The following is a 12,141-nucleotide window of genomic DNA, read 5'->3' on the forward strand; positions in this document are numbered from 1 at the left end:
CTCAAGAAGTTCGACACCATCTAGGACAAAGCAGCCTGCTTGATTGGCACCCCATCGGTGCAAGAACCATCTGAAGTTTGTTACTTAAATCACATTTTCACATGGTTCCCAGTTCAGGGCAATCGCCCCCTGGAAATGTGTACTTCGCTGGCAATTGCTGTGCAAACCTTAATAGGGGACATTAGGGCATGGGGATGTTGCCCCCTTCCCACCCCCACCCCTCTAGTTACAGTGCCCTGGAGATTAGAAGCTACAGCCCAGTATTGCATGCTGGTCCAACCACATGATTTGCTTGCAACCACTATTCGGAACTCTCTGGAACCAGGAGGATATCAAATATCTATAGTTGTAGTCATAACTTCTTGTTTAAATTTTAAGGAAGCTGGTAATTCATATTATTTTCCAACCTCTAAGTTATGCAAGGTCTGTAGCTTGCCAAGCAATATGCTGACAGTATATACAACACTCAGAGTAACCTCCTGAGTCTAGAAGCCAATAGATCTGTTCAAACTTTCAGGTGTATTTTCCGCAGAAAACCTTTGTATTGGAGTGTGGGGAGTAGGGGAGGCAAAAAGATAGAAATGTGATATATCAAATGCAACTTATCAGCCAAGTTCAACAGTCTGTTGAAAGATTTATGTTGGTAAATACAGGTGCTCTGTAACACTATTGATTTCTTAAAAATGGATAGTATTAGAATCTCTCAGTTAGCTTTCAACAGCAATAAGAACTAACACTGATGTAGCACTTTTAATGTGGGAAAACATCCCAAAGTCCTTCACAAGCACATAATAAGCAAGAATTAGTTGAATGGTGCTTCACATACTGTACACTTACCAACCAGGCGAACTTTGGTCACATTAACAATGGTGAGGTGTAGATAATATTTTCTGTTTTGTTTCTGGCTGCCATGTTATCACACGCTAATCTTGTAGAAAGTGAATAGGGAAGAACACCTTTTTATGTGAATGATTTGTCGCTTGTGTGACAGCGTGATGGAAGTGTCCGAAGGGTTATTCATGATTCCCTCTGATAGCATGGGCCAGTGATTTTGGAAGGTATTTTTATGAAGAGTAAAAACCTTGAGTTATGGAATTTTTGTTTTGTTTTCAGAATTATTTTATGAATTCATTCCAAAAAAAAGTTGATGTATGTGGAAAATCAGTTTATTTTACTTCAAATTATTTTACCTAAAAAATAAAAATCTTTTGATATCATTATTCAATTGCACCTAATTGTTGCATACCATCTTAATCCTAAATTGTAGAACGAATAATTTTGTAATGCTGTTTGCTCAAACCGTTGATTGAACCTTGAGGTCCCTAGGAGATGAGCTGGCAATCTTCCACTAATAACAATTGCAGAAAACTGTGACTGGAGTAAATCCCCAGTGTGTATTTGAGAAGATGGCTGATGGTTGCATGCACTACCCTTGATTACCAAACCATCACAAAGAAACGGAGCATGTACACATGATGGTATAGGCTGGAATGCTATCCACCCTTAAGAAATCGATAGTGTTACAGTGCACCTGTATTTGCAGTCTTTCAAGGGACAGTTCACACTGGTTGCTAAGTTGCAGTGGATGTTAAACATTCTTATTCTTATCATATTTTTCTCCTCCCACTGCAAACCCCCCCCCCCCCCCCCCCAACATAATGAAAATGCACCCAGGAGCTTGAATAGTTGGAGAAACTTGTAGACTTAGATGATTATGTTCTGAGTGCTGTGTACCCTGCTGGTATAGCCTATATGCTCGAAACCACGTACAGCTTAAGAGGTTGAAAAGTGATGTGTTACAAGCCTCCTTAAAAGTTTTATTAGCAGGAAGTTGTGATTGTTACTTTACGATACATGATTGTTATCCTTCTAGTTCCATAGAATTCCTAATAGTAACTGCAGGCAAATTACCCATCTTGAAAGACATGAAATACGGCATCAGATTTAGCGATGCAATAATGGTCGAGAAATTCCCAGTTTTCAAACAGTGCCTGGACTCTGGATACACGCTTCAAACTGAGATGGACTTATTGTGGAACACTAACTGCCTTGCTTGAATGTTTAAAGATTAGATTATGTCAAATTCACAAATCTTAAATTACTCCATACTCCTCACCAGCTGTCAGTGATCCCTTGACCGTAGGGCTTAATATCCCAGTTTAACATAATTTAAGCTTTTGAAAACATGATTGTATTAATGAAGATAATGTGAAATTCTCAGAGGAAGCAGTATGATAAGTTGAAGACAAATTTGCTTGCTGTTGGGGATTTTATTTTTATATACTTGAGGGTGATTTTCCCTGTGATGTACAGTACAGGTGTTAACATTTACATTCTTTGCCTGATATACTGTAGCATGTGCTTGATTTCATTTCAGAGTAAAAAATAGATGAAATGCCAGGGATTCAAATAATGTATAATTCACAGCCAGTGACAGCAGGCTTTTAATACTGGCTCTAGCCGACAGCCTAGCGCCAGGAAATGTCACACTTGGAGTGAAAGCAACTTGCTTCCTGTTCTGTAGGCTTTCTTGATGACTAAGTGATCGATTACCTATGACTCTCTTTTCTTTTGGGAAAAGCATATGCAAAATTGTGTGCTTTTTTTTTAAAGCTGTTTCATTTGTTAAACACAACAGACATTGTTAATATATAAATACAGAAAGTGTGTGCTTGAAATATCATTCACGTCACCTGACTCACAAAGTGCTTGTCAAACTGAGAGAACCAGCAGTAATTCACTCAAGAGTTAGATTTCAGAGTGTAAAATGAATAAGCATGTAGGTTGTGTTGAGATATTTTATTTACTTGTCAGCTTTAGCACTATTTCTTAATGCCCCATTTCCACCTGCTTGTGTGAAGTTTTCTTATATACAGTCCTCGAGGAGCAGCTGTCTGAAGAGCAATGTCAGCAAACCTAAGATGAGGACTGATCAGAGAATCCAACACTGATGGGATTAAGGAAGGCATTGTAGAATATGGGAAAAAGTAGTAATAGTTGAGAATGACTGGAAGATAAAGACAAAATGAAGAAAATATCAAATGACAAAAGTAACTAAGGAAGATGTGTAGATAGTCCAGTGAGATCACCATGTTGTTCCTCAATCCAAATCCTACTCTGCATAAATGTGAACACTGAGGGAATGTAGAAATGTGAAGGTATTTGGACAGCCTCTCTTCAAATTCCTAGTGGGTCACAGCAGAAAATGCCCCCTAATTAATATTCATAGAATTTTTCAGTTGGAGATTACAAGGGTAGCTGATGTGAAAAATGAAGAACAAGTTTGCACCAAATGGTTGCTCTGTATGAGATCTGATTGAATGTATATTGTTGCTACAGCAGATGATCCTTTACTCTACAACTGTGCCTGACCCTGAATATGCTTGACACTGAAACCAGAAATATTCCATTCTTCAAATGCTCACAATCTTCAGTTTTGAGAAAATTCTTCCACATTTACAATAAAAAGGAACTTGACACCCTGATAGCTCAGGGATGGAATCTTTGTTGTCTGAGTCATGTTGACCAGGAAGTTCCCAGATTTGATCCCTAATCTGTACTCAGCTGGGCCTGCAAAAGGAAAGAGAGAACTTCACTGAACCATAAAAACTCAGCGCTGCTGTAGGCCATCTGCCCATCATACCTGGGTGGACTCGGAGCAATTGCACTTCGGCCCACATCCCTTTTTGGCAATAACCATTTGGCTTCTCGTCCTAATAAACCTATCCAACTCTCCTTTTTAAACTTATTTATGGAATTAGCTTCCACCATCATATAAGTTAGTGTTCCAGATCCTAGCAACTCTTCAAGTGGAAAAAAAAGCTCCTCATCTCCTCGCTAGATCTTTTGCCAATGATTTTATACTATGACATCTGCCTATTGATCCACTCCCCAGAGGGGAATAGTTTTGCATTAATGTAAGGCTTTTCATGACCTTGAGTTATCCCAAGCCCTTTACAGCCAAAAAAGTAGTTTTGAAGTGAAGTTGCTGATAGAGTGTAGGAAGAACTGCCCATAATATTGCTGTAAGAAGTTTAACAACAGGTTCAAGTCCAACAGGTTTATTTGGTAGCAAAAGCCACACAAGCTTTCGGAGCTCCAAGCCCCTTCTTCAGGTGAGTGGGAATTCTGTTTACAAACTGTTTGTGAACAGAATTCCCACTCGCCTGAAGAAGGGGCTTGGAGCTCCGAAAGCTTGTGAGGCTTTTGCTACCAAATAAACCTGTTGGACTTTAACCTGGTGTTGTTAAACTTCTTACTGTGTTTACCCCAGTCCAACGCCGGCATCTCCGCATCATAATATTGCTGGCCAGTCCTGTTTTTCATCACTGCTGGAATCAGACATGTATGGAGATCAATAGAGGATTGGATCTGTGATGTCTCACTACGCTCTAGCACTCATGGTCAAGATCCTCCCACCTGGGCACCATACCAGAAATTGACGTGTTTCCATGGAAACGTATTCCATTGAAGCATTGGTGCTTTGAGAGCAAGAGAAAAATGAGCATAATTTGTAATCTAAAATCAGTATTATAATAACAACAAGATGTGCATTAATATAATTCTGAAAAAAAGAAGTAGGAGAGTTTTTTTTCTAAAGGGACGACTGCAAATAGCAAGTAATTGGGAAGTACGGTAATTGCATTTTGGAAGAATTGAAAGCCTTCAGAGACAAAGGAAGCTCCTGCAAAGGAACTCAAAGTTGCTGCAGAAGCATTAACTTTTGTCTTGACTGCTGGAACTTGGTTTTATTCTTTGCAACGTCACTGATACCAATTTCTGCTAAGCATTGCTTCCACATTGTAATTTATAGAATCATAGACTCTCTACAGTGCAGAAAGAGGCCATTGGGCCCATCGAGCCTGCACTGACAACAATCCCACCCAGGCCCTATCCCCATGACCTCCCATTTTTACCCTGCTAGTCCCCCAACACCGAGGAGCAATTTAGCATGGCCAATCACCTAATCTGCACATCTTTGGAGTGTGGGAGGAAACCGGAGCACCTGGAGGAAATCCACGCAGACACAGGGAAAACATGCAAACTCCACACAGTCACCCAAGGCTGGAATAGAACCTGTGTCCCTGGTGCTGTGAGGCAGCGGTGGTAGCTACTGTGCTGCCCTTTAGACATGGATTTTTTGATTTATCAATACAGATCAATGTGAATTGTGCATGGTTTGGGAAATCAAATTACAAAAACTCATCTCAGAGTAATAACAGCTCTACACTCATAAAAAAATTAACATACACAGATGCTTAGTGTGACAAACCAAATTTATTTGCTTAAACTAATTTTAAAAACTGCAGATGCTGGAAAGTTTGGGGAAAAAAACAAGAAACCCAACTCATAACATCTGTGGAGAGGATAGATGATTTTGTTGGGTAGTCTTTCAACTTGCTGGCCAAGCATGATATTGGCATTGCAGGGTTAATTATAGAAACTGCCTGATATTCCTTTTCTTGGATTTCAGTGGAAATAGATATTGGATGGTTTCTAGGATGGACAGCTAACCTGCAATGATGACTTTATACACAGGCTGCATGCTGAAAGTATGTCCAACACTTCACGTGTAGATCCTTCATCACAAAGTGGAAATGACTATTGAGACTTCGGTAACTCCTTGAATAAGATACCAGAGGTCGACTGTCTCCATGGAAATAAGTCCCAGTGAGGGTGTCAGTGCCTTGTGTAAGAGAAAGAAATAGCAACTTGAAAATTTAAAATTAGTTCTGACAAAAAAATTCACATCCGAAATGTTAATTCATCATTATCGAGAATTTCCACAATTGATTTTCTGCTTATGCAAAATTAATATTATCTCCTATTTCAGTAATGCCAATTACTGATCATTCCTTTAAAAGTTGGATTGAGAAGGGTCACATGAAGTAAGTGCAAAAGTAGCTGCTTTCACGAGCTCTGCCGCTACTCATCTTTTAATCTGTTTTTTTATCCTGATGCATAATGCATAATAATTGATCCTGATGTGTATGGTCTATACTATGTTCCTGAAAGATCCTGGCTGAATTTTGGCAAAGGGGTGCAGAGTTAAGTCAAGAAAATCCTTGTTTGATCGATGTGGTCGGCGTGGGGCCCAGTTTGCAGTGACGGTTTTGCGGTGAGCGGGCCTACACTTTGGATAAGCTGTTGATGTCGAGATGATGGTTGCCATTATGAATGAAGTTGTGGACCAAGGTCTTGGCTCCCTGGCACTGATTTCATAGAATCCCTACAGTGCAGAAGGAGACCGTTCGGCCCATCAGGTCTGCACCATCACAATCCCACCAGGCCCTATTCCTGAAACACCCCATATTTACCCTGCTAATGCCCCTGACACTAAGGGTCAATTTAGCTTGGCCAGTCAATCTATCCCGCACATCTTTGGACTGTGGGAGGAAACCGGAGCACCCGGAGGAAACCCACGCAGACATGGGGAGAATGTGCAAACTCCACACAGACAGTGACCCGAGACCAGGAATTGAACCCGGGTCCCTGACGCTGTGAGGCAGCAGTGCTAACCACTGTGCCACCATGCTATTCATATTGATGAATTGTTAAGCTATCCTAAAGAGTGTGGATGAAGCAGCGAAGAGAATACTGTCAATTGTGAGGGCTGTTTTCTCGGTGGGTGCTTACTTTCGATCCTTGGAAATCTTGCTGCATGGTGTCATACAGCTTGATCTGTGCCTTTGAAATGGCTAGAGAGGAGGAAGGTTCGTTGTGTTGCAAGCCTAGGCAAGGTGTATGAATCCTTGGCTTACTGGTTCCTGTACATGAGAGCATACACTGACACGCCACATCTTGTACCGATGGCAGTTCCTGATGTTCTCCCTTTTCTGGGTTATCCACTTATTGCTTGGAGGTTCTGGGATGCTCAGTTAGGACCTGCCTGGTTGGTTGTATATTGCCCCATAAGGGATCCTGTATATTGTGTAGCTCTGTCTCTGTTGTCCTGTGGAGGAGGGGGTACACCATGGGGCCATGTGCTCATGGTTTTACCTTGTTATCCTGAGATTCCCCAACTCTTTCTGCAGCATGGTGGCACAGTAGCTAGCACTGCTGCCTCACAGTGCCAGGGACCCCGTGTCAGTGGGAGTTTCCTCCAGGTGCTCCGGTTTCCTCCCATAGTCCAAAGATGTGCAGGTTAGGTGGATCGGCCATGATAAATTGCTCCTTAGTGTCCAAAGGTTTGTAGGTTAGGTGGATTAGCCGTGGTAAATGCGTAGGGTTTATGTGGATAGGGTGCGGGGATGGGCCTGGATAAGATGCTCTTTTGGAAAGTCAGTGCAGACTTGATGGGCCGAATGGCCTCATTCTGCACTGTGGAGATTCTATGGTTCCGGCATCCTTTATCTGTGAGAGAGAAGAGGCCAACTACAAAGATTGCAATGATTGATAATCGGAATCATTTGTAAAAATATTTGCAGGTCTTTTCTGTATATTTATGTGAAATTATGATTACTGTACTAGATTTTGGGAATTTGTTGCAAATTTGTGGTTAATGTAAAACAGAAAACTTTCAATAAAAGCAGTTGGATTGATTTAATTTTTAAACAAACACTGAATGTTTTTACACACAGGATTTTATTTATTTTCTAATCTGCAGGCTCAAGAGGAGAGGAGAGTTCAGAGGATGAGCCACCCCTGGATATGACAACAGTGCAGGATATCCTGAGCAGCCATCGTTACAAATCTTACAAAGTCAGCATCGTCCACAAGCTTCGATTCACCACTGATGTCCAATTAGGTCATTATTTTTTCTTTATGCAATACAACTTTTATGCTTGTCCATGACTTCAAACAATGAAAAATAAGTTTTAAAAAATAATTTAGTTAGATTGGTCTTTCCCTCAAGTTGCTAATTTTTGGAATAATTCTGGCTATATTGTAGGTACCAGTTACGTTAATTGCAATGAAACACAAAGACACTAATTACTCAAATTAAACTGGAAATATTCTGTCTTTGAGGAAAGGGTGCCATATTCTTTTAAGGCATAACACTAAATTGATGTGCTAATAGGAGTTTCATTTATAGACTTGTATATTGATCCTAGGCCCTAACATCTTCAGCTGCTTCATCAGTGACCTTCCTTCCATCATAAGGTCAGAAGTGGGCACATTCACTGATGGTTGCACAATGTTCAGTGCCATTTGCGACTCCTCACATACTAAAGCACTCCATGTCCATATATACCGCAAGACCAGAACAATATTCAGACTTGAGCTTATTAGTGGCAAATAACATTTGTACCACACAAGTATCAGGCAATTACAATCTCCAACAAGAGAGAATCTAACCATCTTCCCTTGACATTCAATGGCAATACCATCGCTGAATCCCCCAATATCAACATCGTGGGGGTTACTATTAACCAGAAACTGAACTGGACCTGACATATAAATACAGTGGCTTATAAGAGCATGTCAGATGCTAGGAAAACTGCTGAGTAATTCACCTTTTGACTCTCCAAAGCCTGTCCGCCATCTATGAGGCACAAGTAAGGATTGTGATGGAATATTCTCCACTTGCCAGGAGCTCCAACAACACTAGAGAATCTCGACAACAACCAGAACAAAACAGCCTCCTTACTCAGCACCCCATCCACCATGTTAAATATTCACTCCCTCCGACACCAATACGTAGTGGTGGCGGTGTGCACTATTTACAAAATACACTGCAGCAACTCATCACAAGGTTCCTTCAAGAGCACCCTCTATGATCTCTACCACCTCAAAGGGTAAAGATAGCAAATGTATGGGAGCAACACCACTAACCCCCCCCCCCCCCCCCCCCCCGCCCCAAAGCCACATACCATCCTACCTTGGAATTATATCTCTGATCCTTCACTGTCATTGCGTCAAAATCCTGGAACTTCCTCCCTAACAGCACTGTGAGTATGCCTACACCACATGGACTGCAGCAGTTCAAGAAGTCGGCTTACCATCACCGTCTCAAGGGCAATGAGGGATTGGCAATAGCGAGCAATGCCCACGTCCCATGAACAAATAAAAGAAGTGTCATATGGTCCTCGCCCCATATACTGATTTTGAAATGTTCTTTCTGGTTTGATACACAAAATATTTTCCTGAAAATCAAACCATAATCTTATTTTGCAATCGCCTTGCACTACTTTAATGACATTAACATTTTAAAAGTTGGGATCTTATTACTTTGACAAAGGGAAACAAACTAGAATAAGGCGTGTGAACTGAGTAAAACTGAAGCGAGCTGTCAAAATCTGCATAAGTTATAGATTAACGATAACATGAAATAGTTGCAGTTTCTGGAATATCCTTTTTAATAGACATTCTGAAGCTGTTCTCTTAAAGGATAATAGTTGCCATGTAATGTTTTATCAGAGGCCTTTTGTTTGACTTGAGTATGTCACCAGACAGCACTGGCTTTGTTCCTCCAGTTGTCAGTACACTTCTCCCCGCTGACCTCCCCCACACCCTCCACCCCTTTGAAATTCTTACACTGAAGATATGAATAATCAAGACCTTGATAGTCAGATGTCATTACGTTGGGAGTTAGGAGCCAGTGGTGGTATAAGTCATATCTCGTAACCATTGCTGTGTTCCACCAAATTTATTGTAAAATAGGAAAGAAAAACTCTTGCAGAAGTTGAATATTATAGATTTTAATCTTTGTTCAGTTCTTTGACACTAACAGTTGACCTGAAACTGCTGTGATAATATCCTATAATTCTGAGGTGTGCATTTTGAAGCTGTATTTGACAAATGTACAAGCCCAAGCAAACTCAGATCTGTTAAATCAACAGATTATAAACATAATATAACGGTATCACCAATAATAATGTTCAGTGCCATTGGTAACATCTTCATGTTCAAGTAAAAATGCTCAACGTGAAAAGCATTTAATTCTTTGAATATCATTTGTGCTCTTACAATTACAGATGAGTAATAGTGAATTTTATATATGTACTGTTCTGAAGCTCGCAAGGCCAATGAGATATGTATTTTCAGCAGAAAAACCTCATGAGAGCATCATGCAAAATGTTAGTGGAACATGAAATGCGCAAGTGGCTGATAAATCAACACAGTTTGCTCATTTAAGAAGAAATTAAATACTGAAAGATGAAAATTGCTAAAGGAAAGCAAGGGTTGAGAACCTGAGAACACAAATTTTAAGTGATTTGTAAAAGAATCAAAGCATAAGGAAGACCATTTTTATGCAGCATGTGGTTACAATCTGGAATAAACAACCTGAAAGGATGATGGAGACAGATTCAATCATGATAGTCAAAAGGGAATTGGATAAGCACCCGAAGGGGAAAAAATTGCAGGGATACGGGGAACGGGCCAAGGAGTGGGACTGACTAAATTGCTTTTGCAGAGAGTCTGCATGGAATTGTTGGGCCAAATTGGTTCCTTCTATGCTGTAACCATTCAATGATTCTATAAATTAAAGTAGCTAACGCCAATGTTAAGGTAGCTTTGTGCCTAAAGGCTGAAATTCCTGTGAGTCTTTGTTTTGTCAGTGCCAGGTGCAATGGAAAAGTTTTTTTTAAATGCGTGATATCCTATTTAAATTCTTCACTGCTGTGCAAAGTTTTTTTTCTCTTGAAACATTGCATGCCATCATTTGCAGAAGAAACCATTTTGCCAAGCTCGCATTTTTTTGCCAATTGCTACTAGTTTGTTTCAAGGAGAATTTTTTTTGCCACTCCGCATCTGGAAGCTGTCAGAATATAAAGCTTGAAAAGGTCATCCCTTATCACTAAAGATAAATGATATGAGGGGAGTAGAGCTGATAGGTGAAACGAATGGTTCAGCTTGTTCTGTACTGATGGGACTGACCTGTGAGTACAGCTTTCAGGGGTTAATGCACCTTTCAGTGTGCTTATAAATGTGAGTTTTCAGTCATACTTTAATTCTCTGACTGTCTGTTTTAAGGTACAGTCTGCCAAATATGAACGTGTCTGGATCTCTTGTCCAAAAGTATTGATGTTCACGATTAGGTTAATGCACAGGAAAAACAAGGTCTCTTCAAGTAATTTCTAGGTTTACAGATACTTTATTTCAGGAAAGTAAACTTGTCACTAAAACTAATACTTTCCTTTTTCAAATTTTAGCACTTCTGAGTGTGAAAAAAAACATTTTCCATTAGTGTATAAAGTCATCATATCTCTTGCCAAACTTTAAATTTGATGACATTCATATCTGTTCTTAACAATTGCATGAATTGTGATGACTGGCAATGTTCTCTGTTAAAAACACTTTGTTGTGTGGGGCCAGTTTTTTTTAATGCATGGTATGTTTTTTTTGCATCCCTGCAGTGGAGTATTTAACCTGAAAGAAGGCCTGTGTGGTATCTTCCAGGCTGCTACACCATCACATATGTACACAGCTTAGCGGAAACAATGTTGATCCCACATTGGTGTATAACACATTCATAGGTTGAAGCATTTCTTTGCTGCTTTCTCAAAGTTAAAGGTTTGAATAACATGTTGGAGAGTGATTTTATTTTTGTCCTGGAACAACCATGTTCACTCTCCAGTCTTGATGGTGCCTGGATAAACTTGTCGCAATTCTAAAACCATGATTTTGATCATTGAAACTTGCACACTGCCAATAGGATGTTATGAGTGCGAGTTGCCATCATGCTCGTTACCACTCCCCACATGCACTTTCTGCATTTGTTCTCTCCCCTCATCTATAATTTTTGAATGGGGAAAAAGTCCACATTTGAAATGAAGCATAGGCAAATTAAGTAATTTTTATTAAGAACTTGGGGGAATATCTCTGGGTATCTTCCCTAAGGATGTCATCAAGAATTTCGATATTGTTGATGAATCCTTTCCAATTTATTTAGCACTATGTTGTCCTCCTTCCCAGCGGCTCTGTGCACCATTCTCTGCCTAGGCAAGTGGTAGCTCTAAATATACAATGCCCGTTGCTTTTTTCTTCTTCTCTCCATTCCTGGTTTCATCCCCATAGGCTAGGGTGAGCAAGAATTGCATGGTTTAATTTCTTACTTTGTAATTTCTTCCCCTCGCACTGGGGGCATACAAACAATCCTCATCTGTCCCACCTGTTCAGGTAAACATACAAAATTGTGGATTTTGTCACCCAGCTGCTTATCACAAGCCTTTCTTTCTGTTTGGCAAGGCTTTTCTC

The 12,141-nt window shown here is 40.2% G+C and overlaps 1 protein-coding gene across 9 annotated transcripts in view; it reads left to right on the forward strand.

Moving 5' to 3' along the window:
- mapkap1 (MAPK associated protein 1) overlaps positions 1 to 12,141 on the forward strand; it is a 260,057-nt gene that overhangs the window by 211,440 nt on the left and 36,476 nt on the right. For all 9 annotated transcript variants that reach the window (XM_078226462.1, XM_078226460.1, XM_078226457.1 and 6 more), the window contains one exon: positions 7,607 to 7,747. In XM_078226462.1, coding sequence (XP_078082588.1) covers positions 7,607 to 7,747 — 141 coding nt within the window. The remainder of the gene's footprint in view (positions 1 to 7,606; positions 7,748 to 12,141) is intronic.

Source organism: Mustelus asterias, chromosome 13 (assembly GCF_964213995.1).
Source record: "Mustelus asterias chromosome 13, sMusAst1.hap1.1, whole genome shotgun sequence".
NCBI lineage: Eukaryota > Metazoa > Chordata > Chondrichthyes > Carcharhiniformes > Triakidae > Mustelus > Mustelus asterias.